The 24,788-nt window shown below is 47.2% G+C and overlaps 8 protein-coding genes across 10 annotated transcripts in view; 5 read left to right on the top strand and 3 right to left on the bottom strand.

Moving 5' to 3' along the window:
- Window positions 1-5: 5 nt before the first annotated feature.
- Window positions 6-1,984, top strand: LOC117896732 (zinc finger protein OZF). The gene is made up of 4 exons (XM_034805196.1): window positions 6-238; window positions 299-1,134; window positions 1,199-1,444; window positions 1,506-1,984. The coding sequence occupies exons 1-4, from the start codon at window positions 8-10 to the stop codon at window positions 1,648-1,650; spliced, it is 1,458 nt and encodes a 485-aa protein (XP_034661087.1). The 5' UTR covers window positions 6-7; the 3' UTR covers window positions 1,651-1,984.
- LOC117896739 (zinc finger protein 22) lies at window positions 1,965-3,228 on the bottom strand. The gene is made up of 4 exons (XM_034805204.1): window positions 3,034-3,228; window positions 2,484-2,977; window positions 2,287-2,421; window positions 1,965-2,225 (listed from the first exon to the last, which is right to left on the bottom strand). The coding sequence occupies exons 1-4, from the start codon at window positions 3,145-3,147 to the stop codon at window positions 2,000-2,002; spliced, it is 969 nt and encodes a 322-aa protein (XP_034661095.1). The 5' UTR covers window positions 3,148-3,228; the 3' UTR covers window positions 1,965-1,999.
- Window positions 3,229-3,284: 56 nt separating this feature from the next.
- LOC117896738 (transcription factor Ouib) lies at window positions 3,285-4,615 on the top strand. The gene is made up of 5 exons (XM_034805203.1): window positions 3,285-3,475; window positions 3,539-4,002; window positions 4,058-4,192; window positions 4,253-4,363; window positions 4,442-4,615. The coding sequence occupies exons 1-5, from the start codon at window positions 3,314-3,316 to the stop codon at window positions 4,578-4,580; spliced, it is 1,011 nt and encodes a 336-aa protein (XP_034661094.1). The 5' UTR covers window positions 3,285-3,313; the 3' UTR covers window positions 4,581-4,615.
- A 66-nt stretch (window positions 4,616-4,681) lies between these two features.
- Window positions 4,682-8,935, bottom strand: LOC117896722 (phagocyte signaling-impaired protein). 2 transcript variants are annotated; one of them, XM_034805183.1, is made up of 7 exons: window positions 8,543-8,935; window positions 8,239-8,463; window positions 7,342-7,834; window positions 6,880-7,282; window positions 5,506-6,822; window positions 5,239-5,443; window positions 4,682-5,172 (listed from the first exon to the last, which is right to left on the bottom strand). In XM_034805183.1, exons 1-7 carry the CDS (start codon window positions 8,598-8,600, stop codon window positions 4,988-4,990), a joined length of 2,886 nt encoding a protein of 961 aa, XP_034661074.1. In that variant the 5' UTR covers window positions 8,601-8,935; the 3' UTR covers window positions 4,682-4,987. The 2 variants fall into 2 exon arrangements, with proteins under 2 accessions (XP_034661074.1, XP_034661075.1); XM_034805184.1 differs by lacking the exons at window positions 8,239-8,463; window positions 8,543-8,935 and adding an exon at window positions 7,899-7,929.
- A 268-nt stretch (window positions 8,936-9,203) lies between these two features.
- On the top strand, window positions 9,204-24,628 carry LOC117896734 (N-acetylglucosaminyl-phosphatidylinositol de-N-acetylase). 2 transcript variants are annotated; one of them, XM_034805199.1, is made up of 6 exons: window positions 9,204-10,216; window positions 10,315-10,605; window positions 10,771-10,864; window positions 10,924-11,126; window positions 19,017-19,020; window positions 24,615-24,628. In XM_034805199.1, exons 1-4 carry the CDS (start codon window positions 9,703-9,705, stop codon window positions 11,099-11,101), a joined length of 1,077 nt encoding a protein of 358 aa, XP_034661090.1. In that variant the 5' UTR covers window positions 9,204-9,702; the 3' UTR covers window positions 11,102-11,126; window positions 19,017-19,020; window positions 24,615-24,628. The 2 variants fall into 2 exon arrangements, with proteins under 2 accessions (XP_034661090.1, XP_034661091.1); XM_034805200.1 differs by lacking the exons at window positions 19,017-19,020; window positions 24,615-24,628 and having other exon boundaries at window positions 10,924-12,007.
- Window positions 12,105-19,010, bottom strand: LOC117898721. The gene is made up of 8 exons (XM_034808339.1): window positions 18,877-19,010; window positions 14,811-16,814; window positions 14,386-14,540; window positions 14,235-14,280; window positions 13,478-14,150; window positions 13,220-13,405; window positions 12,387-13,167; window positions 12,105-12,327 (listed from the first exon to the last, which is right to left on the bottom strand). The coding sequence occupies exons 1-8, from the start codon at window positions 18,910-18,912 to the stop codon at window positions 12,120-12,122; spliced, it is 4,089 nt and encodes a 1,362-aa protein (XP_034664230.1). The 5' UTR covers window positions 18,913-19,010; the 3' UTR covers window positions 12,105-12,119.
- LOC117896742 lies at window positions 19,441-20,922 on the top strand. Its single transcript, XM_034805207.1, has 2 exons — window positions 19,441-19,597; window positions 20,089-20,922. The coding sequence occupies exons 1-2, from the start codon at window positions 19,541-19,543 to the stop codon at window positions 20,806-20,808; spliced, it is 777 nt and encodes a 258-aa protein (XP_034661098.1). The 5' UTR covers window positions 19,441-19,540; the 3' UTR covers window positions 20,809-20,922.
- The window catches only part of LOC117896733 (heparan-sulfate 6-O-sulfotransferase 2), a 100,740-nt gene continuing 97,286 nt past the window's right edge, over window positions 21,335-24,788 (top strand). Inside the window, exons 1-2 of the mRNA XM_034805197.1 lie at window positions 21,335-21,692; window positions 23,465-23,892. Coding sequence (XP_034661088.1) covers window positions 23,704-23,892 — 189 coding nt within the window. The 5' untranslated portion in view covers window positions 21,335-21,692; window positions 23,465-23,703. The remainder of the gene's footprint in view (window positions 21,693-23,464; window positions 23,893-24,788) is intronic.

Below are 24,788 nucleotides of genomic sequence, written 5' to 3'. Positions count from 1 at the left end.
GCTGTGAATGGTCAAAGATGCTCTTCAGCTGTTGAAAATAATTTACAATTTACAAAAACACTTCGATTTGATTCATTTTGCCCAGAAAACCATGAAAATGGAGTCGAATGAGGGGTGGATTGTTTGCCGTGTGTGCCTGAACAACCACAGCGATAGCGAAGAACTGCTCCAGGATATATTCACCAAAAATGCCAACCCACGTCTCGACCAGATGCTGCACCTGTGCGCAGGGATACCAGTAAGTAGAGCCAGCGGTCCAGCAGTAAATGTTAAGATTTTAACCATACACACAATGTAGGTCAGTGCCGATGACAATTTCCCCGACAAGATGTGCAGCCAGTGTGTGCGCTGCCTGCGCTTGGCCTTCAAGTTCCGCCAGACCTGCCAAAGATCGCACCAACAAATCTTGGACATGCTGACCAGGGGAGGAAACAACACTCGCGAGGAGAGTGCCTCCAGTGGCGAGGACTTTATTGCCGAGAATATCGTCAAGATATGGGAGGAACACACAGGTCAGCTGGAAATGAGTCAAGTCAAGCTGGAGGATGAGGAGGAGGAGCCACGCGAAGAGACTGTCAGCTTTATAGTTACCCCACACGAACACGACACAGGGGCAGAGGGTGAGGGCGAGGGCGAGGTCCTAGATGCAATTGTATACGATGCCACTGGTGAGGACGAAACGGTGACTACCGTGGTCTACGAAGACGCTCAAACTGTGATCGAGGATGCGGAAACGTATACGGAATACGAGGAATATGAACTCCTGACCAACGAATCCACGACCCAGCATTGCACAGACGAACCGGCAGCTGGGACACAGTCCCACAGCGAGTACGCGGTCGAACCGCCGGACGACGACATGGCCGTTGATGTACTCAGCTCGGACGAAACCAGCGACATCCTCGACGAGAAGCCCAAGACAGTGATACGAACGCGACCGCCGCGCGGTAAACGGACAGGCAAGCTCGGAATAAGTGCCCTGGATGGCTCAAACTTTGAGAAGAAGCTGGGACGCAAGCCAAGGGACAAGCTTAGCTCTTACATTTGCGATGTTTGCGGGAATATCTACCCGACGCAGGCGCGTCTCACCGAGCACATGAAGTTCCACAGTGGCGTCAAGCCCCACGAATGCGAGTATGTGCTCCCTGCTGGTAAATAAATGAAATGCTGTAATGATTCTCCCCCCTTTTGCTTGCAGAATCTGTGGACGTGGTTTTGTGCAGAATCAACAGTTGGTGAGGCACATGAATACGCATACAGGAAACCGGCCGTACAAGTGCAATTACTGTCCAGCTGCCTTTGCCGACCGTTCCACCAAGACCAAGCATCACAGAATACACACCAAGGAGCGTCCCTATGAGTGCGATGTCTGCTCGCGAACGTTTACCTATTCGGATAATTTAAAGTTTCACAAGATGATCCACACGGGCGAGAAGCCGCATGTGTAAGTAGACACAGAGCCATGCTCATGCCTCTTGTGATTGATTTTTCCATTGATTTTGCAGCTGCGATTTGTGTGGCAAGGGTTTCGTCAAGGCCTACAAACTGCGTTTGCATCGTGTGACGCACGAGAAGCGCGGCCCCTGGAAGCCACTAGAAGCAACCGAAGCGCCTGGCATTAAAGATGAAATTCCCGAGTTTCTCAGTTAGTCAGAGTCTGCAGCCAGTCAAGAGGAGAGGCCTGCGGTTTTCTCATTTACTTTAGATTTGTATACTGTTTTTTAAGCAACAAACTGCCGTGAGCAGTTTCTATCGATTTAAACAGGCCTGTAACTTGTTTTACTTAAGTTTTTAGTGCTTTGGGAATCAACTATGATAATCCGACTAGCAAAAGTAAGACTTAGGCAATGTATCTGCTGTACAAAAGCGAGTGTAAATATTTCTTAGATGTAACTTGTTCACCTCTCGATGGGTAGACTATTGTTCTATCTCGAAATCTATTTGTGTAACTTGCTGTTGTACTATAAACGCTGCCCTGAACTCATGCAATGTCCTCCATTTACTCCTCCTCCACTGCAATCACGGTAATGGTTTCCATGTCCTTTGACACGTGTGACTTTTCGTGTGCGTTCATGTGATGCATTTGGGTGAACGTTCGCTGGCAGTGCTGACATTGATAGGGCTTCTGGAGCGTATGCGTTTTGAGGTGCCCACGGAGCACATTGGAGTACGCGAAACCCTTGCCACAAATAGTACACTTGTATGGCCTCTCGTTTGTGTGTATACTGCAAGACAGAGGGTCTGTATGAGATTAGGTTTGAAATCATAAGAGGTTCTACGACTCACCGCTGGTGCTTAATGCGGGTGGAGGGATCCGCAAAGCTGGAATCACAGAAATCACATTTATACGGACGCAGGCCCGTGTGCGTGTTCATGTGTCGCCTTAGCGACGTTGTCTGATGAAAGCGTTTGTGGCAGATCCTACAAGAATTCATGTCATAAGATCTGCAGCTTTAAGGCTTCATCATTGGACTGTGGCTTACTCGCATTCGTGGCGCTTGAAATCGTTGTGCACCAGCAGGTGAACCGTCAGCTTGGCCTTCTCCTGGTAGATATTTGAGCAAATGTGGCAGGCAAATCGTTTGCCAGACTTTGACTCCGTTTCGGGAGTGGCAGAACTGAGGGCTATATCGACCGCCGCAGCCTCCTGTTCCCGTGGTTGAGGTGACGCGTTTGAAGCAGTTTTAATGTCTATTTCCACACTGCAATGACTGTCTGTGTTGCTCTCTGGCGAGCCTTGGGTCACCTCATAGTATTCCAGATACTCAGGCTCCATTTCCGAGTCACTAACAATGGACACGCTATCCTCCTCATTGGGCGCCTCACACTTCTCTGCTTTCCGCAGTTCCAACTCGATTTGCTGCCTCTGCAGCTGTTTCTCGGACTCCTGGCAGAGCAAGCGCAACTTGCGAGCGGCTCGCAGCATTAGTTCGCAGCCAATGCATATTTTCGTGGGCCAGTTGGGGCCGTCGCTCAACTAAAATGAATAAATTTTAGACAGAAATCAAACACTAAATCGAGTTGCTTGCCAACCTGAATCCCCGTGCAGCACTTGATTTGTTCGCAAAAGTCCTCGCCTGTGGCTATGAGAGACTCCTCCTCGGGATCCACAAGACAAATGCGACAGCACGAGACTAATTGATCCATTTTATTATCCTGCCAGCCATAACAATTATAAATTCATTTGTTTGGACTCTTTGCTTTTGGTTTCTTGTTGTCGTGTGCAACGTCTCGTGGCGAATGGCTAAACAAAGCAGAAGCAGCATTTTATTTTGATTTTGTTCGTTAATTTGTTTTGGCGGATTTCGTGGCTATGTCCAAACCGGAGCAACTGGTGCTGGACATGGTATCCGTTTGCCGGACCTGCCTGCAGGATGGTGACGCCCACATGGTCTCCATTTATGAGCGAGATGAGGCTAAGGACCGTGGCGGCATTTCCCTGTGCGAGAAAATCGAAAGTTTCACGGGCATACAAGTACGGAACGCCTTTTCCACTTTGTTTTGTAAATTAAAACAAATAAACTTCCAATTTTGTCAGATAAAACGCACCGATGATCTGCCCACCAGAATTTGTCTCAAGTGCAAAGCATTTCTCACCTTGGCCTACAAATTTCGACAGATTTGCCAACGTTCAAACGATTTTCTGCGAGATTATGTCTGCAAGAGTGTGGCAGTGGAGCCGGAGGCCAGTCCACCATCGCCGCAGCATGTCGCAGAGACGGAACAATACGAACAATTGGAAGTTGAGGTGCTGGAAGAGGGCATGTGGTCCACGGATGATATAATCGAGGAGGAACAGCCCACCAAAGAAGTCGAGGAAACGGAGACGGTCACAGTCCTAACCGTGGAGACGGTACCACCGGCTTCACAGCCAGTCGAAGCCACTGCCAACAGTGCGGGCAAAGTCTATGTGTGTGATATGTGTGGCAATAGCTATCCCCGCAAGAGCACGCTGGACACGCACATGCGACGACATCGCAACGAGCGGCCCTACGAGTGCGAGTAAGTGCCTCGAGTTAGCATTTAACTAGCTAATTAATGGCCTTTACTCCATTAGAATCTGTCACATGTCCTTTCACGTCAACTACCAACTAATGCGCCACATACGCAAGCACACGGGCGCACGTCCCTATTGCTGTCCCTATTGCCAGCGACGTTTTGCGGATCGCACTTCGCTGGTGAAGCACGAACGGTTCGTTAAACTGAAACTTTGCACCCAAAATCTTAGCTTAGATCTCTGCATTCACTTTAGTACGCATCGCAATGAGCGTCCCTATGTCTGTGAGACTTGCGGCAAGAACTTCACCTACGCCAGCGTCCTAAAGGTTCACTACAAAACGCACACGGGCGAAAAGCCGCACATGTAAGTGGAAATGCTATCAATCATGCTTGTACTTTAACTCTAAGCTGCCATCTTTTGTTCTCTCTTTCTCTGTGGCAGCTGTCGACTCTGCGGCAAGAGCTTTGCCAGGAATCACAATCTGGTGGCTCATTTGCAAACGCAACAGCATCTTAATGATCCGCGCACCGCCAGCTATTTGAACACGCTGAAAGCTGGGAACATCGCAGCGGTTGGTTAAGAATAGGAAATAGCAAATAGCAGGCAAATCCTTCCATTTTCGTGCATTCAAAATTCAATGATTTCTCTTGCAGTAAAAAACTTGCAGGAGTTTTGTTTAAATTTTTACAATTTCTTTTCATTTATTTAACTTACATGCAAGCGGTACACATTTTGGGGGGAGAAGGTTTTTAATCCTCTTTTTGTCTTACAAACTTGTACAACTTTCAATCTGTTGTACGGGAGAAAAAATGCCGAAAGTTGATTGTGGGACTTTTGTTTTCGAGATAAACTTTAAGTAGGGAGAGAGAAGTCGGTGTTTTCTTGTATATTTTAACAAAATTAAATAACAAACTATGAACTTGGATCGTGATTGTGGGACTGGGCTTGGGTTCCTTTGCACAGCAAAGGGGTGTCGGGCGCAGCAACCTATTTGGCCACCATGCGAATTTTATCTTTCAGCAAATTCCGCAGTTCGGTGACCATTAGCTCGTGCGAGTCCTTGAATGTGGCCGAAACATCGCCTATGAGCGTTGCCTCCACCTCGGGCTTCAGCGACATGTCCGCCATAAAGGAGCTCAGATCACGTGGCAGTACGGGCGCTTTCCACGATCCTGGATGGAATATTTAATTATGAATTAATTTACTTTTCGAGTTTGAGTTACGTTGCAAGCACTCACGTATGGCTGCATCACAGGACTCTAGTTTATGTTTCAGCTGCCGCATCAGCTCCTGCACCATTTGGCTGCGCTCCTTGTCGCTGACGGGCTGCGGCGTGTCCTGAGTTTTGTTATCTCCCTGCTTCTTCTTGTTGGTCTTGGTCTTTGAGCTGACCTGCAGCTTGTCGTTCAGCACGGACAGCAGGAAGGCATAAAGGGAGAGCATCTACGGTGGATAAAAAGAAACTTTTAAGTACAAAATCGTTGAATTTATTATGTTTCCCTCACCTCAAGACTGGCAGCCACTTTTTGCTGCTGTTGACGTCGCTTCCACAGGCCATCCTTGCCATTCCAATCGTTGCTATCTGCGATTGTCTGCACACACAGCTCCATTATGGCAATGACATTGTCGCCCACCTGCTTGCAATGCGCCGCCAACGACGCCGCTCCGCTGTGCAGGTCGAGCACCAGCTGAGCCAGATCGTCAAAGAAACGCTCGTAGGGCAGTTCGAGCAGCAGATGCAGCCGCGTGGGCAGCAAATTGACTAGAAATTGTTGCGGCAAGGGCTTGTAGTTCATCAGCCTCAGACGCTGATACAGACCCGTCCACGAATCCCGCAACAGCTCCAGGGTCGAGGTGGCACTCTCCGGCGCGGGTGTCTCTTCCTTGGAATCACCGTTCAGCGACTGCTTTGGGCTGGGCGGCGGATGATACAAGTCGATAAATGTGGCAAATAAACGGAGCATCAGCGAGCGCAGCTGCAGCACTTCAATCTCCTGGTCAAAGGAGTCCTTGCACTCGGCAGCCGCATCCACCTGATGCAGCGGATCCCAGCGAATGATGGCATCCAGATCGCGATTGTCGCTCAACTCGTGCCAGGCAATGCGATCCTCGGCCGGCTCAATGCTCATCGCCGCATAGGCCGACAGATTCTGATGCACATTGCCGTAGCAGCTGACCAGATCGCAGATCTGCGCCTCCAGCGAGCACGTCACATACTGTAGGCTGTTCGTGAGCCGCTCCTTGAAGTTCAAGAACTCCTCCATCTTGGAGAAGGTGCAGAAGCGGTAGGTCAGCGCAATGTACTCCAATCGCTCCTTGTAGCTGTTGGTGAAGAATTTCAGTGTGGCGTCGTAGCAGTTCCTGGCGCCCGAGAAGCGACCGCACAACGGCAGCAGCTGGCAGTGCACGTAGCCCATCGAGTCCAGCTGAATCTGCTTAATGTCCAGATAGTCGTACATCTCCTGGGCGCCCACCAGGCAGCCGAACATGTGATAGATCTTCAGGCTCAACAGCTTGACGTGGAAGTTGCTGGTGCTGTTCCGCAGCACATACTGCAGCAGGCACAGCGCCTCGAAGAGGTGATCCGACTTGTTCTCCCGCAAACTGATGTCATACATCACATTCGCCGCCAGCAGAGCGTACGGATCCGATGGTCCCATCTCGGTGGAGAGCAGCTTGTTGCCAAACGTGCTCCTGCCATGCTCGTAGTGCAGCTTGAGGGCCGTGTAAAATGCCAGCAGATGGTCAATGGGCAGATCGATGTGGGCACCGCACATCCTTGATATTTGCAAGGCACAAATGTGCTTCTGCATTTGCTCCTTCTGCAAAGGTTGAAGCGAATAAGGATTGAGCTTGATATGGGTTTGATTTCGACTTACATTCATTGGCAAGGACGTGGAGCTGACGCCACTCTGCAGCAGCAATTTGTTGGCCAGCGCCTGGCGCTGTTTCATACTAATCGATGGCAAAAACAGTGCAATATCATGGGTGCAGCAGGATTTGTCGGCAAACAGCGTGAAGTACTCGACGACCAGCTCGTCAAAGTTTCCGATGAGCTGCTCGGCCGGCAGCTGATGGGCGCGCATCCGTTGATGCAGCTCCAGGCGGGCCAGATATGGGCCACGTCTCTTCCGCTCCGAGGAGTCAATAATGCCCTGCAGAAACTCCTGGCAGGCGGCGAGGGAGAACTTTTTCTCTTCGCTCTCGCCCTCTGCGATGGGAAGTTTAAGTATCTCGAAACAGCTTTGAATGTACTCCTTGTAGTAGTCCCAACGATCGCGACTGGAAAAGACCAAAGATAATTGAAGATCGAACAAGATTGAAGGGCATCTGTAACTCACTCTGCGTCCAGTAGCTGTTGCAAAAGCTCATTCAGCTCCCGCCAGTTGCCCAGCACTTTGAGCAACTCAAACTTCATGCTGACCGGCGCGCCCGGATAGAGTTTGGCACACAGTTCGCCGGTGAGGAACTCCCACGCCTCCTGGAACTTCTTCTGCAGCTTTAGGATGTGCAGATAGAGAAACGCTTCCTGCTCGGACTCCAGTTTGCCCTCCCTGATGTGCTTCTCGACCATGCGCTGTGCCAGACCCAAGTAGATTTTGCGCTTCTCTGGCACAGCCGATTCGGGGCCACGTATACCCTGGAACACGACACTGATCACGGACCAAAAGTAATACGCATTCTTTGGCTGTGCCTTGTACAGCTGCAGGGCCACCGCCTGCTGTGCCTTGTAGTCCTCGACGCGCACATACGAGATGAAGAGGTGGGCGAGCAGCTCCTCGTTGCCAGGATTCTTCTTCACCGCATGCTGGTACAGCTCCACAATTTTGTTCACTGCAACGAGTAGGAGGTGGAATATAATTAGCCACACACAGGTACAGCACGTTGGCACACACACATTCCTTCGTCGCCATCGTCAGACTTCAGACTAAGCGAAGGCGATTTTAATTAGCCGGGCGCGTGCCAAGAAATGTGTAAAAATATGATTTGTGAGCAGTTTTTGTGTGCGTTTTTGGTTGGTACATTAAAACTGGGAGAGCACTGGCGGATGTACGCAGAAAATGTCGAGAGAGTCTTTCAATGAAAGTTATCTTTAGATATTGGAAATGTATGGATATTTTGACACCCTAAATAAATAAACCCAAGTCTTATATGACCTAGTTTCAGCGTACATCCGCCGGATAATCCCCGTGCATCCATCATCCAACGATTGCCACAGCACACAATGCTATACGTACATTGCTCCATTTCGCGGTAGCAGAACGAGAGAACTTGGAGCGTAGAATCGTCCGTGGGTTTCTCTTCGGCCACTGCCTGTAGGCAGCCGTGGCTCTCTTCGTATCGTCCCAGCCGGAGCAGTGCCAGGCCCTTCAGAGCACGTGCACAGAGCATACTGGGATGCTTGCGTAGCAGCTTCTCCGATTCCTGCAGTGCCTTGCGATTGTTGCCCACCTCCAGATTGTCTACGAGGGGGTTTCATTATTAATTACATTTATTATTAATTAATCTTGCACTTGCATCGTGCTGTCGTCTCGTACTCACCATAGATTGGGCGCAATCTACGCTCGAACAAGGCCGTATCCATGCCCTGATGCGCCATGATAGCCTTCTAATTCTTTCACTCACTATTATGCTGCTCTGCTGTTAACCTAATTACAACGTGCTACATGCACCTCGCACGCCGCCACACGCTTTTGACCGCCTTGAAATGATTTGCTTAAAATTTGCCGCACACGCTATTGTTGTTGCCGTTTCTCTTCTGTCGAGTCTTGGCCACTGTTTGGTTTATTGCATCGCGGGCGTATAATGGCTATGTTTAAAACTTACTCACTGGAACCCTAAGTATACGTTTAACTTCATGGAAACTAAATAATTTTGATTCAAAATTAAAAAAAAAACCATCCACTGCATTCAAAGAGATGTGGAGAGGGGGGTGGCCGAGCGGACCTTTGGTATATTTATGGTATTTTTAAATGGGAACACGGCCGCAGGTAGGGTACTCCAGCTCAGAGATTTCATTTGATTTGAGTTGGTTTGTAAATGTTTCAAAAAGTACTGTTAGATGAAGTTAACTTTCCACCCAGTGTCACTCTTAATAACCTATAAATAAATCCACTTCCAAAACATGTTTCAATATAACTTTAAATAAACACATCACGCGACTGTGCTAGTTTCATTTTTAAACTGAGTACCAGAGCACCCGTATTGTGTATTTTTGACCAAACAGCTGACTGCTAGTTATGACACAGTGTGGACTCACGTTGAGCGACCAGCACATGAATAATGAATTAACTGGAACAGTTTTCACATTTATTCAAGTGCTAATTTGATAACCTCACACAAATATATCCAACGGACACTTGACAAACCTCTGATAAGTGTATTGTAAACTTCTAAAAAATCCGTGACTCACGCACATGCCACGCATTCCCTGGTCAGGCCATCCCTAGTTGCTGCCCCCTATTCGCACTTAGAAAATAATAAAATGCAGAGTTTAGCTAAATAATCGTCGCGCGGGGACAAAACCAAGTTCATTTCAAGTATTAAACTACAAATTAAGCAACCTCCTCCCTAGTGTAATAGTTTTATTTAACCGCGCCGCCTCTCAGTCGCTCGTTTTCGCTTTGGTTCATTTTATGTCCATTTTTGGTGAAGAATTGTTTGCCAAAAACCTTCGCACCTGACGGGAGACACAATGAGAAATGAGATTTAACTGGTTGAGCGAATACTTGGCCGAAATCAGAAGCAACATCGATTCAAGTATTAACCACGAATCGTCTCCCTGGAGGCAATTGCAGCTTCAGCAGCTCACACCTCAAGCCATCTACTGCCGCATCAAGTCCACATCTGCCGAAGCACTGGAGCACATAGTGATTGCATGTGTGGTATACTTGCTAGTATGCCTTGGCCTATACAAGCTCACCTTTTGGCTCTCCACCCCGGCAACGACGACCAACAACAACCGCCCTGGCGCTGGCGGCCATGGAGCGAATCGGGAGAGGGATCGGGAGCGGGAGAGAGAGGCTGGCAGCCTAAAGCAGATGCTGCAGTCTGGCCTGCGTTTGCGTAGCGTTCACATGCCCAAGTCAGCGCAAATGGATCGGGTGCTACTGGTCACCGCCCATCCGGATGACGAGTGCATGTTCTTTGGCCCATTGATCTACTCGCTGACGCAACGCGACAACTGCCAGGTGTACATATTGTGCCTGTCCAATGGTGAGCATTAAAATTGCTCATTGCGAGAGCAATGCACCGAAAGAGTGCACAGATTTATGATCCATCTTAATCAATATATTTGTATATCTGGTGTGCAGGCAACCACGAGCAACAGGCCAAGCTGAGGCGTGAGGAGCTGTGGCGAGCGTGCATTAAATTGGGCATTCCCGAGTCGAACATTGTGCTGATGAATGCCACCAACTTGCCGGACGATCCCAATGTCGAGTGGCGACCGGATGCGGTGGCCAGCCTGATACTCCACACCGTTGAGAGTCTCGACATCCAAGCGATATTCACATTCGACCGCGATGGCGTCAGCTCGCATCCCAATCACTGTGCTGTGTACTATGCGGCGGCGTCACTCTGTTTGGCCAACCTATTGCCCAAAGGTGAGAGCGAGAGAGTGAGTGAGTCACTCAAACAATAGGAGCGGATCGGGCCATGTTAATTGCTATGCTAATTCTATAGCCCTCTATTTATAGCCCTTAATTATATATACACATTTTATATAACGACATTTTTTATGTGTATCCCAAACCCAAACCCATATGCAGATTGCAAGTTTTATACCTTGGACTCGATCAATTTGGTGCGCAAATATCTATCCATCTTCGATTTGCTGTGCACATGCTTCATGTCGACGCATTGGTATGATTAATGTGCTCATAAATCAAGCATTTATTTATTTATCTGTTTGTCTTTGGCAGGTGCATTCTCAGTTGGAAGGAGGCTGCGGTTGTGCGGAGTGCCATGCTGGAGCATCACTCACAAATGAAATGGTTCCGCTGGCTGTACATCTACACATCGCGCTACATGTTCATCAATTCGTTGCGCCAAATAAATCTCTCGGATGTCGAACTGGAAATGCAAATACATGACAACTAAAAAAGTAACCACAAAACGTTTGAAAGCGAGCGAGCGAGCAGAAACACCAAAAGACAAAACTACCTTCAAGACGGAGTTGTGTTCTTTGATTTTATTTTGTATAGACTCTGACGATTCTACTAGTATAACTCGGACTGTAGTACACACACACACACACACACACACACATAATTGATATCCAATAACCCAGGGAACAAGGAACCAACAACCAGAAAATACTTACTAGAGTACATAGGAAGAAGCCTAAACCACAAGCAAGAAAAACAGTCCATTAAATTACGCGTAGTTTTCTCACCAAATGGCATATCTTTATATCTGCATAATGCATAATTAGTTAGCTCTAATTGTATCGATTGTAAACCATTACCATTATTATTTATACTCAAACTCCAAGCAATGTTCCAAAGTGTGCGATGTAGTCAAATGCTTACAAAAAACACAAACCTAAACTGTGCATTATGATAATTGTTATTAGTTTCTTATGTATTGATTATTAATTATTATTATTGATTATTGATTCCTTCCTTAGCGCATACCACACACACACATACACACACACACATTTCTGTTTCTTGTAAAATTGTAAAATAGTTTGTTGTAAGCAGCGAAGTACAATAATTTTTATAAATATATATACATATACCATAAACCTTATATATACTACGACGATATATGTGAATGCATAATATCTACTTATGAGCCCCCACAAAGAGCGAAGCAAGAGAGCGAAAGCCAAAAGCGTTAATAGAAAATTCTAGTTCATAGAAATGCTGTTAAAAAAAACCAACCGAAAAACAAAAAACCAAATGAATATTTTAATGGAATCATTTTGATGAATGCGCTGCACCATTTTTGTTTTAATGGTCTTAGTAAAATGCGAAGCGATTTTTGTTGCAAATTTCAAAAATATTTTTGTCTTTTATTTCGGGGCTAAACTAAATATTTATATATAAAAATCTAAATACTGCATTTAATTTCGAATTTTGTACCGGATCTTGCACACAAGAACCGATTTATGTTACGTCTTGTCTAGTCTTCGTCTTCGGAGTGTTCTACGGCCTGTGTCGGACTCCGAGCAGTTGACAATTACCTTCCTGATGCCCGTGTTGGACTCGCGCTGCGCTTCCTGAAAGGCTTCATCCACTCTCGTAATGGCATACGCTTTGCCAATTAATTTGCGCAGCGGCGCCAGCCTGGATGACATCAGCTGCAGGGCTAGAGGATACCTGCAGGAGGAGAGGAATTATCAATGGAAATTATACAGCAGGTCCACCGATTCACTCACATATTGGCGTAGCGAAAACTGGGCCTCAGTTTGATGTTCTTCATCAGCAGATCGACGGTATTGAAGCTGGCCACCTCCGAGGCGCACTCGGCCAGCACACAGATGCCGCAGGGCTTCAGCGCCATTATGGCGAGGTTCATTGTCAGCTCGGAGATGGCAAAGTTGATGACCAAATTGGGCCAACCCCGGCCCTGGCTGTAGATGGACTCCAGCACCTCGTTGTACCGACTGCCCGAGTCGAACTGCACGCAGTTGAGGCCGAACTCCGTGCTGGCCATCTCCCGTGTTGCATTCATGCTGGTGGCAAGTGTCACCTGCTTGGCATTGAGGCATTTGGCCACCAGGCCCGCAGCTATAACGCTGGCGCCCGAGCCTATGACGAGCACATTGCTGAGGGGCAATATTTCACCCTTTAGGCAGGCGGCACAGGCGGCGGCCAGTGTCGGGATGAGACTGCCCTCCTCCATGGTGATGTTCTCGGGCAATCGATGGCAGAGATCGGCATGATGGACCTGATGGGTGCCCAGGAAGCCCTTGTACCACAGATGCTCACACATTTGGTAGCGTCCCTCCTTGCAGAGGTCGCAAAAGCCGCAGGTAATCGTCGCCTCACAGGCCACACGATCGCCGAGTTTTAGGTTCTGCACACAGGAGCCCAGCTGCTCCACAAAGCCCGTGGCCTCGTGGCCCAGCGTCATGTCCTTCATGTGCTCATTGCCGTTCTCATAGATGTGAATGTCCGAACCGCTGAGCGCGACAGAGCCAACGCGTATGATGGCCTCTAAAAGGGAAAGGTGATTACCAGATCGAGGAAGGATAAAGGAACTTCTTACCATACTCCTTGGGCTTGGCTAAAGGTAATGCCAGCATCTCGATGTCATAGCGTCTGGGAATATTGATCATATAGCGGCTGCGATTGTCACCGAGTTCTGTCTGGGGCTGGCAGGAGAATTTCCTGCGCTGCCAGTGGGCCAGAGCCAAGGCAGCGAACGGTTGCGGCGAAAGCAATTTACTTCCTTCTACCTTGGGGTTGAGCAGATCCCAAGCGGGTCAAGTGGGGGGTTCGGAATAATTCCCTAAACTATACGCACCTGTAGTGGGTTTGCTCTTCTTGCCCGACCTCTTCTTCTTTTTGCTCTTGTCGCATTTCTTGCGTGGGAACTTCACGCTGGCACAGGTGCCGGTGCACCACTTCTTGGGGCACTCCTCGCCATCGATGTAGCAGTCGGTGCGTGGCTTGGTGCGCGCCTTCTTGTCCTTGCCGCGATTCAGTGGGAACTTCTGTTCGAGCCCCGAGCACTTGCCGCCATCCTCCTTCTTGCCCTTGGCATAGCCCCGCTGCCAGGTGGTCACATCGCCAGTGGCCAAGCCACAGAGCTGCGTCTTGGTCGGCTTGCCGCCATAGTGACGCCGCACGAGTGTCGAGTAGATGAGGTAACGGCAGGGGCAGGGAGTGGGAGTGGCAGCCGCATGGCTAGACTCACGGACCGGAGACTTGGCTCCAGCCGCCTGACGGTTCTGCCACTTGGGAGTGTTGCGGTACGGGAATGGGGCACGGAATGTCGAGTACTTCTTCTTGCAGGGATCAGTCTTCTTCTTGTCGTTGCCGCCCTTCTTGCCGCACTTATTCTTGTTCTTGTTAATTTCCTTCTTGGGGCTCTTCTTGAACTTCGCGCAGGGATCCTTCTTCTTCTTGTCAGCTTTTCCGGCCTTCTTGGCGCACGGGTCCTTCTTTTGCTCGTCCTTCTTGCCGAACCTGTCCCTGTTCTTGTTAATGACCTTCTTGCCGCTCTTCTTAAACTTGGCACAGGGATCCTTCCTCTTCTTAGCCTTGCCACCTTTTCCGGGCTTCTTGGCGCACGGGCTCTTCTTTTGGTCGTCCTTCTTGCCGAACCTGTCCTTGTTCTTGTTAATGGCCTTCTTGGGGCCCTTCTTGAACTTCGCGCAGGGATCCTTCCTCTTCTTGTTCTTGCCACCTTTTCCGCCCTTCTTGGCGCACGGATCCTTCTTTTCGCCGGTCTTGAACTTCGCGCAAGGATCCTTCTTCTTTTTGTCGTCCTTCTTGGCGCACGGATCCTTCTTTTCGCCGGACTTGAACTTCGCGCAAGGATCCTTCTTCTTTTTGTCGTCCTTTTTGGCACAGGGATCCTTCTTTTTGCCGGACTTGTATTTGGCGCAGGGATCCTTCTTCTTTTTGTCGTCCTTTTTGGCACAGGGATCCTTCTTTTTGCCGGACTTGTATTTGGCGCAGGGATCCTTCTTCTTTTTGTCCTTGCCGCCATCTTTCTTGGCACAGGGATCCTTCTTCTTCTTATCGCCCTTGCCGCCCTTTTTGAATTTTGCACAAGGATCCGTCTTTTTGTCCTTGCCGCCGTCCTTCTTGCCGCCCGTTTTGAATTTTGCACAAGGATCCGTCTTTTTGTCCTTGCCGCCGTCCTTCTTGGCACAGGGATCCTTCTTCTTTTTGTCCTTGCTGTCGCCCTTGCCGCCCTTCTTGCCGCACGGAGATGCCTTCTTGCCACCACCCGAGGACTTGCCACCACTGGCACGGATCTGGCTGGCATCCAAGGACGCCTTCTTCCGGGGCGACTTCTTGTCGCCTTTCTTGGGGCGCTTGCACTTGTCCTCCTTGCAGGGATCGTCCAGGGGGCACTTCTTCTTGCACTTCTTCTTCGGCTTGATGACTCCGTGCTTGCAGCCATCGCGCAGAAATGGACCCTGGAACTCCTCCTGGGGCTCCGCCGTGGACATGACCTGAGTTGGAGTTGCTGCTGCTCCTGTGGTCTGCTTCATGTGCTTCTGGCTCTGGTTGCGATTGAGTGCCGCGCGTGCCTGCGTCGAAATCTGGGGCAGCTCCCGCTCGTGAGTCAAGGACTTGGCGATGGCGGCCACTGTCATGGCTGGGTCCATCTGCTCCACGGCGCACAACTCGCTCTGCAGCTCCGAGAGACGCGCCGCATACTGGTGCTTCAGGGCCGACAGCTCCTGGTCCGTCATCTCCGACAGCTCCTTGTCGCTGAGCTCCATGGGCGTGTCTTCGATCATTGGAGCGGCTCCCGTTGCCTGCTGAAAAGCATTCTGATCGGGGCACAGCCCGTTCTCCAGAGCGGCGCTGCACAGATTGGCCGCCAGCGAGGTGACATCGTCATTGAAGTCCGGCACCTGGTCCTCGGTCATGCTCTCCAGATCCAGCTTCTTCATGTCCACATTGACGACGCCTGCGATCAGCGCATTGAAGCGCAGCGGCACCGTGTGATCGGGCATGACGGGCGTGGCCAGCTCCACGCGGGTGTTCATCGACACCACGGGATTGTTGGGCATCAGCGCCTGGCCGCCCGTCTGCTTGCACTCGATGGCATCGCGCACATTGGTCATGTCCATCTCGAAGGACAGCTCCATCGAGGAGATGGCCAAGTCGTTCAGACGATCGCTCAGTGTTCGGGGCACGGAAATCATGACGCCCTGCAAGTCCTCACCAGTGGCCTCTGGCTCGGCGGCTGAGAGTTGGTTCTCTGTGCCCTGTGGCTGTGCCTGCACGGGGTCCTGGATGGGAAGTGTCTTGGGCAGCGGCTGCGGCTGCGCAGGTCCTTTGTCTTGAGGCTCTTCGGGTTGCAGCTGCACCTTGGCCTGGGTGTGCGCCTTTGCCTGATCCTGTGTCTGCACCTTGGGCTGCGTGGTGGTCGGCAGTCTCGTTGTTGTCGTTGGCAGGCTGGAGGTTGTCAGATTGCTGTCTAGAACCGAGCCCGTCATGGCACGCTGCTCAAGCGGAGGAGCCTCCAGGTTCGTTCTGCCACTGGCAATGGCATCGATGTCCGTGTCCGCTGTGCTTGGGGTTGTGGTGTAGGACTGCCAGAATTCTGCGTGCTCTGCGGCGACAGGCTGCTGTTCCTCAGCTGCTGGCAGCTCCTTCGTCTGAGCTCCAGCTGCTGGTAGCTCCTTCGTCTGAGCTCCAGCTGCTGGCAGCTCCTTTATCTGCGCTGCCTCACTGTTTGCCTCCCGCATCATCGCATTGAAGTCATCCACCATGCTGCTGGAGAAGGCATCGATCTCATTGGCATATTTGCGCAGCTGGTTGATGCTCTTCAGCGTTTCCTGCAGCTCGTTGGCATCCATGCCAGCTATATCCAGCGGCACAATCACAATCTTCAGATCCTTGCCATCCTGCTTCTCCGGCGTAATCAATCCAATCGGAATGACGTTCCTTGAACCATCCGGTGTGCCGCCTGGTGACCCCGAGAAGCTGATGCGCTTGCGCAGCATGTTGACCCTGCCATTGAAGGTGAACACCTTGTTCGTGGCACTCTGCGAGTACAACTGCACGGGGCATGGCATGGCCTGGTAGCCAATCCTCTTCAGCCGCCTCGCCCGCTCATTGAGCAGAAAGCGCGGACGCAGCACGGGCGAGTGGTAACTGATGCATCGGGTTATCTGTGAGAGATACGGACACAGGCGATGAGTGTGACTGCTGGCCGTTGGCTTTATCCAGCCAAGAATGCCAGGCATTATTTACTGTTCGTGTTTGAGTTTGGGGTTTTCAATTCAATTTTGAATTTAGTTTGCCAAAATGTCAACTAAAATGTCATTTACGGTTACAAGAAAATTTTGTTTCTATTTTTGAAAAATAATTTTTGTTTTTTTGTTGTCCGTGTTAACAGTTTAGTGTGCACAAGCCGAATGAGCGTGCCCTGTATCCCAATGACAGCTGTCCTTTGACCTACTTGGATCTGGGGAGTCAGCCTTTGGGGATACGAAATATACAAAATTATATTTTCTCTTGGATCGAAAAGTGTTTTTTAATTCCATTAATACTCCTGTGTGTCTCTACGCCACGTTTGGGATCATTATTATATTCGTGTCATTTTGGTACGTTTTAAAAATGCTCCCCTAAGTGAATGGATTCATTCTTTGCGAATTAAAGCTGCCCTTCGGCCTTATGTAATTGTTCCGTTCTGACTAAAGACTGCTGTTAAACATAAAAGCGCAAAAGGATGGTTATTTTTGGGAAACGATGCTTCCAGCAAGATATTACTTAGTGGGAGCCGTGGTACCAGCGCTTCACCTAATTAGTTTTAATATTATATAAAAAAATAAACATAAATATTCTTCTATTATCTTTGCTGTTTAACGAGTATTTATCTTCATGTGGAACATTTCACAATTATCTTCAGAAAATATATATTTTTATCTTATCTTAGGTTAGTTCAGTTCAGTTCTCATTTGTCACTCCCTGATTATTATACCCGGTACTCGAAGAGTAAATAGGGTATATTGTATTTGTGCACAAAGTGAATGTATGTAACGCACAGAAGGAAACGTCTCCGACCCCATAAAGTATATATATTCTTGATCAGCATCAATAGCCGAGTCGATTGAGCCATGTCTGTCTGTCCGTCTGTCCGTCTGTCCGTCTGTCCGTCTGTCCGTCCGTCCGTCTTGTTTGTCGGCTAGTTCTCAGAGACTATAAGAGCTAGAGCCACCAAATTTTGGCACCAGACTGCTGTATGCTCACACTGAAACCAGTGTATTTCAAAAATGAGCCCCCTTTCCGCCCTCGCAAAGGGCGAAAACCTCCCAAATCTACAATTTTGAAGATAACAGAAAACTAAAAACGCCATTCCGTAGGGAATGACCATATCTATCAGATCACCAAATTGGGATCCGATTGGATCATTATTATAGCCACAATGAAGAAATTAATTTTCAGTGGCCAAACCCACCCTGTCCCGCAGCTTATAGCAAAACACTGGCCGTCTGCCGCTGGCTCTGCCTCTGCCGCTGGCTCTGCCTCTGCCGCTGGCTCTGCCTCTGCCGCTGGCTCTGCCTCTGCCGTGAGTCTGCAGTGTGTGTCTATAGGGGAGGGTGGCGGGCTAAAGGAGCGTGTTGGCGTGAGCAGTGTTGTTGATGTAGATGACAGATGAAGAAAAAATGTAAAATTTGACAAATAACCGATACAGTGCAGATGTAGTACTGAGTGCCGGGTATAAAAGTTGTGACGCGTAAGAAGCGTCTCACACGTCCCTTCTCGTTATAAATTCGATTCTCCTAATTTTATATACATATTCTATTATTCTATTCTTACTTAATGTCATGCAGCAGCGCTCCTCGGTCGTATGGTAGGTAACTTTTATCGTGTTTGCCTACGCTGGTTGTCGCTTGGGCGACTTGATCGTGCATACCAGTGCACAAACATTAGCAAAATAGTCAAAACAATCAGATTCCGACTATTACCGTTTATATGTCGAACAAAAGGACTGACAGACATAATTCCTTAATCTCGGGTGGATTTTGCAGATGCTTTTCGATTGAGAAAACCCCGAAAACGCGAGTTATATAATCCGGTTTTATTCGTATCTAATAACAGATCGGACTTGCATCCACCCCACCTAAGTACAAGCCTGCAGACGTTATTAGATATCATTGTTAGATATCGTAAAGGTCGGTCCACCCATAGAAGCTGTGCTAATTTTTATTTTTTGTTGTTATTACTCACATTTAATATGTGCGACATCTTGCAGTACAGTCGCATTATTTACTGAAGACTTTTGGTACTCATAAATGTAATATTAAAGCGAATCGAAAGAAACAATTGAACTAATTTGGAATTTAAAATATTTGTTTAAAATAAAAAAGAGTTGTGTTCTCTGGAAAGGTTATGCTAAAACTGAAATATTTGAGGGAACATTTGACATGTGACATAAAGGTGACTAGCTACTGTCGGAATTTAAATAAAATCATACTGAAATAGTAGGCGCTGTGGGAAAACTTTTTCTATTTCATCTCTTTGATAAGTGACCCATCCAAAGCTCTCTTAAAGACACATAGACATGGACAAAGAGAGGCCCAGAGAGACATAGAACTCAACTTATTTGTTGGCCCTCTAAATGCATATCGAATTAAATTTGGGCACAAACAATTGCTTGGACATTTGCTGCATATTAATTGGAGATTGACCGAGCAAGGTGGCCCCTGCGTCGTCACCCACTCACTCACCTGTTTTGTTGGTCACCCAGTCAGAGCGAACGATTGGAGCTGATCCGTTCGATTAGTTCAATTTGTGCGTTTGCTGGCAGCGGTTTCGGTTTCAGTTTCAGTTTCGTGTTTTGCATTTGCTAGACAATTTTTGTAGCCAGTCTGTGAATTCCCCCATTGACATAATGTCGCGATTGTCAAGTTCCACATATAGTTCCATATGTTTTTTGGTATTTCTGCATGTAAGCAACGAGGCTTAACGGTCAAAAAGGAACTGCATGTTCCGGCAGCTTTTTTAATTATGTCTGAAGAGACCTTCCACTGTGTACTGCACATGGGTCAAGGGTTTAAGACAGGCAAAGCTCTTACAATTCTGTAATCAAGTCTGTACTTTGAAGCTCCTTAAAGTAGATCTTTCTCTTGTGCTGAAGAGATCCTGCATTTTTTGCTATTTTAATGTTTATCTTTCTATTTCCATAGTTTCTTTTGGCTCTTCTTAGCCTAGAACTTTGCACACACAGATCATGCCACACTTCATAAATCTCTCAATAATTTGCAGTTTTGTCAGAACCATTTCAAGGCCTCCGTCTCCGTCTGTTTTGCAAAAGTTCGAGAAGCTGTGTGGAGCATATAGAATGCCTCATTACCTTGATCATATTCAATATTCATACATTTATGGATCGTCGTTAAGCGCCAATTAATATTTCCATGTCTGCTCCTGTGTGTCGTACAGTTCGTGCTGTTGCTGCTGACGACGACGTCCGGAAAGCCAGCCAGCGGCAAGACGACTCCCTCTACCACTCCCACTCCCTCGACGACTCCCAGCAATGGCATGCTGCATGTGGCCAGCTATGTGAACCAGAAACGAACAGCCGGAGCGCGCGAGGAGTTCGACTTTGAGCAGAACGAGGCGGAGGCCACAAACTCCGCGCATGTGCGGCAGCTGTTCGGCAGCCTGCTGCTTCTGCCCGGCAGCGGCAACAAGAGCTTGGAGCTGACCCTGGAGACGGACGATGAGCCGGTCAGTGAGCGCAATACTCTGGATGAAGTGAACCTAGAGACGGCCAGTGAGCAGCACGAGGGCGCCACAGAGTCCGGCGATAACTGGAATCGCATTAAGCTGGCCATTCCGGTGCTGGAGCCGGTGAAGCATCTGATAAATGCCGTCGGCGGTGGCGGAGTCAACGATACGCATGTGCGCACCAACTCGCATCGCCTGATCGGACACCATGGTGTGCACCACGCGCCTCACAGCGGCGGCAACATTAGCTCGCCCGCTATCGAGACGGAGGAGGACCGCGAGACGGCCATAGACAGTACCGGATTCGATGTGCTTGAGACTCTTGGCTCGGCGGGCACTGTGCTGTGGGGCATCCTGCAGAATCTGAGGAAGCTGTTTGCGGCCAGTGCTGGAAATGCCAGCGCCTCCTCCTCCGGCGGTGGCGGTAATTAGATGAGGTCTAATCCGGGGGCTGGGCTTGTGGTCTGTGATTAATATTAGCGATAAATTAATTGAGTTTCAATTATATTTGATACGTACTAATAAAATAAACGAATTATGGTAAATTGTGCACTTTAATTCCAATTTATAACGCTCGTCGCTGGAAGTATTACCAGCTAAATAGAATAAGAACAATTTTGTACATCCGGCAACTATGTGTCTTTAGTTATCGAAAACTATGTGGCAGCGCTGCCAGATCGGGAGTAAAAGAATGCTCTTCTACTGAACGCAAAAATGAGCGCTCTCGCCCAAAACGAGCTCCAAAACCGGCTGCCTATAGTTATTTGCAAAAACTGGCAAAAGTTTGATAAAAATTGTAAATAAGCCAACCACTTTGTAAGTTGTAAATGGACTTTTGGCAGCGCTGACAGACGTTTAGAAAAAGATGTGTCTGGCAGCCCCAACCAGCTGTTTAGCTTGCTGTTTTCACCGTTCCGTTTTGTGTGTCTCATTCGTGTGGTGTTTTCCCTGTTCCGTTATGTGCATTCGTTCGCCGATTTTACACCACAACGGATGTTGTGTCGCTGCTCCGCGTTGTTTTCGTCTAAAAAGTCGTAATTAATACACGAAACACACTAGAAAAATTCTAATAAATGCTAACTAATAGTGGAGAGTGAGTGGAAAACAGTTTGAAACGAATATCAAAGATATTTACGTGATTAAAGAGCCGTTTGTCGTGTTGCCCGTCCGACTGTCACGCAGAATGCGCGTAGAAAGACAGAAGGCGCGCTAAAGGCGCGTGGAAACGCACAAATACACAAAAATGTAAATAAATAAGCGTGCAGAGTGCTAACAATTGTGAATAGTTAAGAAAAGCCTGCGCCCGACCCTTAAAAGTAAGTAAATTGTGTACAAATTGCCAAATTTGCGTTTGACCATCGGAAGTCGAACAGCTGTTTTGTTTCTGTGCGTTCAGGGTATATTTAGTGGAAGGTATGACGTGCGACAGACCCGCTCTGTGGGATTCCTAGTTTCTGTGTCTCTCTAGACCTTTTGATCTCTTTGTGACATGTTTAAAAGGTTATAATTAGCTAGTTAAGTTCTTGATGGAGCCCCCAAAAATAAGACGCAAAAAGGCCGGTTGCGGTGCTCTGTGTCACCGATTATTCAACGATCCTTGGTTAGATTATGTGATCTGAGAGAGTGCATCTCTGTTACCCCACCTTCTTATTACCGTAACTTTGCACCTTTTCTACTGCTTTGTTTTTGTTGCAGAAAGATAAACATTTCCCTTCGTTTATTTGTTGTTTATCCCCTGAACTGTTGAGGAATTGCTTAATTCTATTATTATTCTCTTTGCCAGTGACTTTTGACGTCACATGCGGTTAAGTTCTGCCTTCAGAGCTGGCTAGTAGCTAAACAATCTGTGCGTGCGCGTGTGTTGGCCACTCCATTAGCCTCGCATCTGGCTGGTGAGCATAGCACTTATTGCCTTTTAGGAGGCATGCACCATGTGTCCACAGCATGCACCATGTGGCACTGCTGCCATGAAACTAGCTTTGTTGCCATCCGTTGACATCCGTAGTGCTATCGGTGTTTTGGCCACCATTTGTTTATAAATTACAAATTGCAATGTATTTCGACCAATATCCCGCGATGAGCAATGCACAGCAGCAGGAACTGGACCGTCCTACATGTGTCAGTTTTAAAGTAAGCAGTGGGAAAGTGTTTTCCGTTTGGGCGTCAAACAGACTGCTTAGCCGGCGAGTCGGACCAGTTGGCGTCTGACGCCTTCTGACTGCTGCCTCTGCGTGTTTATATTTGATACACTACCCTCAGGAGAGAGTTAAGACGCTATGGGATTGGCGTTGGCATGAAATAATTCTGATTATTTCTGTAATATAGAGGAAAACAGTTGTATGTAAATTAAAAGCAGTAATATGAACTTCCAAAAGAGCGAGAAAACCGCAGAAAAGCTTGTTTGTTTCATAAATAAGCAGTGTACTTCAAGGTTAAAACTGTCAAATTAGCTTTTAAGCCGTAAACAGATTACTTACCTCAAGCAGTGCTTTAAAGCAGAAAAAACAGATACTGATATGCTACTTTATTTCCCTTATTCCTATTAGCCATTCTTCAGGGCATACAAACTTCTCTGCCGCTCAAACATATGAGTTTTTATTTTATTTCCCATCATAATTCTTGATTTATGGCCTTTATCTTTTTGCTGTACATTTATCAGAGATTTCCCACACAAATGAGGCACAGTTTCGTTTTTCTTATTTAGCTTTTCCCAATCGCATCGCAAATCTGCAAAACGCCTTCTCATCAATATTTTTTTCCAGTGATTTTTCAATTAAAAATGAGCCATAAAAACGTCAGACAAATTTATATAACTTGATTATTGTGAAAATCTAGCATAGAAAGACAAATTTGTATAGTTTTGTAATTATAATTATAGAAATTCTTATCGCTTCAAGTATTTTTTTGGTGTGAGATTTATTTGATTTATTTTTGTTTGTTTTATAAAGAAAAATTTAACCTACTGCCGGCGGCGGCGGAATTTGTCCGATAAGAAGCGAGACACTATAATGGATTGCTTTTGAAGCACTTCTCTGATTTTATATAAGTATTTCCAACTTATTTCTAATTTACTTTACTCTCTTTGCAGCTCTACTGAAATACACAAGAAAATCCATAATTTTTGATGGTCGAGGCACGATTTTAGGACGGTTTTTATTCGAGTTCTTATAGCGCATCGACAGTAACTATGTTTGAGTGGGTCTCCCCATCGATTTGTGTGAGGTTGCGGTTCGCCGATAACCGTTTGGAATCGATTCGAATCTTGTAATCGATGTCCTAGCTCTAATTCTGCACGGTGTTCGCTTGGGAACCATTGGGTAATGGAACATGCATCCCGGGGATATGCATAAGAACGTTTCAGTACAAGTTGATAGTGATTTTGCCTTATTGCTACCCAGCGGTGTTTATGAAATCAAGAAAATGGAACCACGCTCCAAAATACGAAAAATCATTGTATTTTGTTTATTCCTCGCCATCGCAGGCATCATTGGTTTCGGATACTTTTGTCAAGATCAGGTAAGATTTGTCCTTCTAATCACCCCTCCTCCACACACATTTATTTTATCCTTATAATTAATTCCTACTTCATCGACAAGACATAAATTTCTCTTCTCTGTTTGCTGGTTTCTCCTGTATTCTGTTCTGCTCTGCTCTGCCTTTGGCGCCAATGCAAATGAGATTCTCCATCCCCCCCTCTACTTCACCGAAAAAACCGCTGAAATTTAATAATTTATATATTGGTTGTTTGCATTTTTATTGAAATTATTATTGACTGATTTTTTGTTGTCTCGTTTTTGGGTTGAAACTCGTTTTTGCAATGCTCACCGAAAAATATTTATTAGCCTCCCGGCGTTTTGCTTGGAATTTTGTTTCTAGCTTTTCTCTATGCAGCTTTTTTTTATTTTTTATAATTTATATTTTTTATGTTGACTGTTTTCCATCTGTGTTTTTGTGTCTATTTCGGTGGGCTTTAATTAGAAAACGAAAACAAAAACGTTTTGTTTACAATCTCTTTGGGGTTTGGCGCCTTCGAAATACGAGATTCTCATTCTGCCAATGTTTACGCTAGAGAACTTTTGACCTCATTGGGGAATACATTTTAGATCCATCGATGGGATCATTTGTACTTAGAGGGCGCAGTAATATGATTGGGAAATGGTATATAAATTTTGATTGGAAATGTATTTCTCATTTATGAGAGGGTTTATGCATGAGGAAATCGCTGTAATTTGTGTGAGAAATGGAATGAATTTATAGTTGAAGAGGAAGTACTCTAGAGTCTAGAATAATAGATTTATGAGGCGTAATTTTGATGGGTAAGTTCTGTAATATTATGGTGAAATCGCACGTACAGATGTGGAACATATTTTTCGAAAGTTTTGTGATGTGTTTGGTGAGGAAAACAAACGATG

This window comes from Drosophila subobscura, chromosome O (genome assembly GCF_008121235.1).
Source record: "Drosophila subobscura isolate 14011-0131.10 chromosome O, UCBerk_Dsub_1.0, whole genome shotgun sequence".
NCBI lineage: Eukaryota > Metazoa > Arthropoda > Insecta > Diptera > Drosophilidae > Drosophila > Drosophila subobscura.
Note: the sequence above shows the minus strand (reverse complement) of the source record. Positions and strands in the feature narration are given on the sequence as shown.

Bases quoted from the DNA above. Each gene is read 5' to 3' on its own strand.
- LOC117896732 (XM_034805196.1), top strand. From the start codon at position 8: ATGGTCAAAGATGCTCTTCAGCTGTTGAAAATAATTTACAATTTACAA. The intron at 1,135-1,198 runs GTATGTGCTCCC...TTTTGCTTGCAG, and splicing joins GTCAAGCCCCACGAATGCGA to AATCTGTGGACGTGGTTTTG. The intron at 1,445-1,505 runs GTAAGTAGACAC...TTGATTTTGCAG, and splicing joins ACGGGCGAGAAGCCGCATGT to CTGCGATTTGTGTGGCAAGG.
- LOC117896739 (XM_034805204.1), bottom strand. From the start codon at position 3,147: ATGGATCAATTAGTCTCGTGCTGTCGCATTTGTCTTGTGGATCCCGAG. The intron at 2,978-3,033 runs GTTGGCAAGCAA...TATTCATTTTAG, and splicing joins AGTGCTGCACGGGGATTCAG to TTGAGCGACGGCCCCAACTG. The intron at 2,422-2,483 runs GTAAGCCACAGT...GAATTCTTGTAG, and splicing joins TTCAAGCGCCACGAATGCGA to GATCTGCCACAAACGCTTTC.
- LOC117896738 (XM_034805203.1), top strand. From the start codon at position 3,314: ATGTCCAAACCGGAGCAACTGGTGCTGGACATGGTATCCGTTTGCCGG. The intron at 3,476-3,538 runs GTACGGAACGCC...CAATTTTGTCAG, and splicing joins AAAGTTTCACGGGCATACAA to ATAAAACGCACCGATGATCT. The intron at 4,003-4,057 runs GTAAGTGCCTCG...TTACTCCATTAG, and splicing joins GAGCGGCCCTACGAGTGCGA to AATCTGTCACATGTCCTTTC.
- LOC117896722 (XM_034805183.1), bottom strand. From the start codon at position 8,600: ATGGCGCATCAGGGCATGGATACGGCCTTGTTCGAGCGTAGATTGCGC. The intron at 5,444-5,505 runs GTGAGGGAAACA...TATCCACCGTAG, and splicing joins AAGTGGCTGCCAGTCTTGAG to ATGCTCTCCCTTTATGCCTT. The intron at 5,173-5,238 runs GTGAGTGCTTGC...TATTCCATCCAG, and splicing joins GTCCTGTGATGCAGCCATAC to GATCGTGGAAAGCGCCCGTA.
- LOC117896734 (XM_034805199.1), top strand. From the start codon at position 9,703: ATGAGATTTAACTGGTTGAGCGAATACTTGGCCGAAATCAGAAGCAAC. The intron at 10,606-10,770 runs GTGAGAGCGAGA...ACCCATATGCAG, and splicing joins GGCCAACCTATTGCCCAAAG to ATTGCAAGTTTTATACCTTG. The intron at 10,865-10,923 runs GTATGATTAATG...TGTCTTTGGCAG, and splicing joins TGCTTCATGTCGACGCATTG to GTGCATTCTCAGTTGGAAGG.
- LOC117898721 (XM_034808339.1), bottom strand. From the start codon at position 18,912: ATGCGACTGTACTGCAAGATGTCGCACATATTAAAT. The intron at 14,281-14,385 runs GTGCGCCAAGAA...GAACAAGGACAG, and splicing joins ACCGGCGAAAAGAAGGATCC to GTTCGGCAAGAAGGACGACC. The intron at 13,168-13,219 runs GTAAGAAGTTCC...TTTCCCTTTTAG, and splicing joins AGCCAAGCCCAAGGAGTATG to AGGCCATCATACGCGTTGGC.
- LOC117896742 (XM_034805207.1), top strand. From the start codon at position 19,541: ATGTCGCGATTGTCAAGTTCCACATATAGTTCCATATGTTTTTTGGTA. The intron at 19,598-20,088 runs GTAAGCAACGAG...TGTGTCGTACAG, and splicing joins GTTTTTTGGTATTTCTGCAT to TTCGTGCTGTTGCTGCTGAC.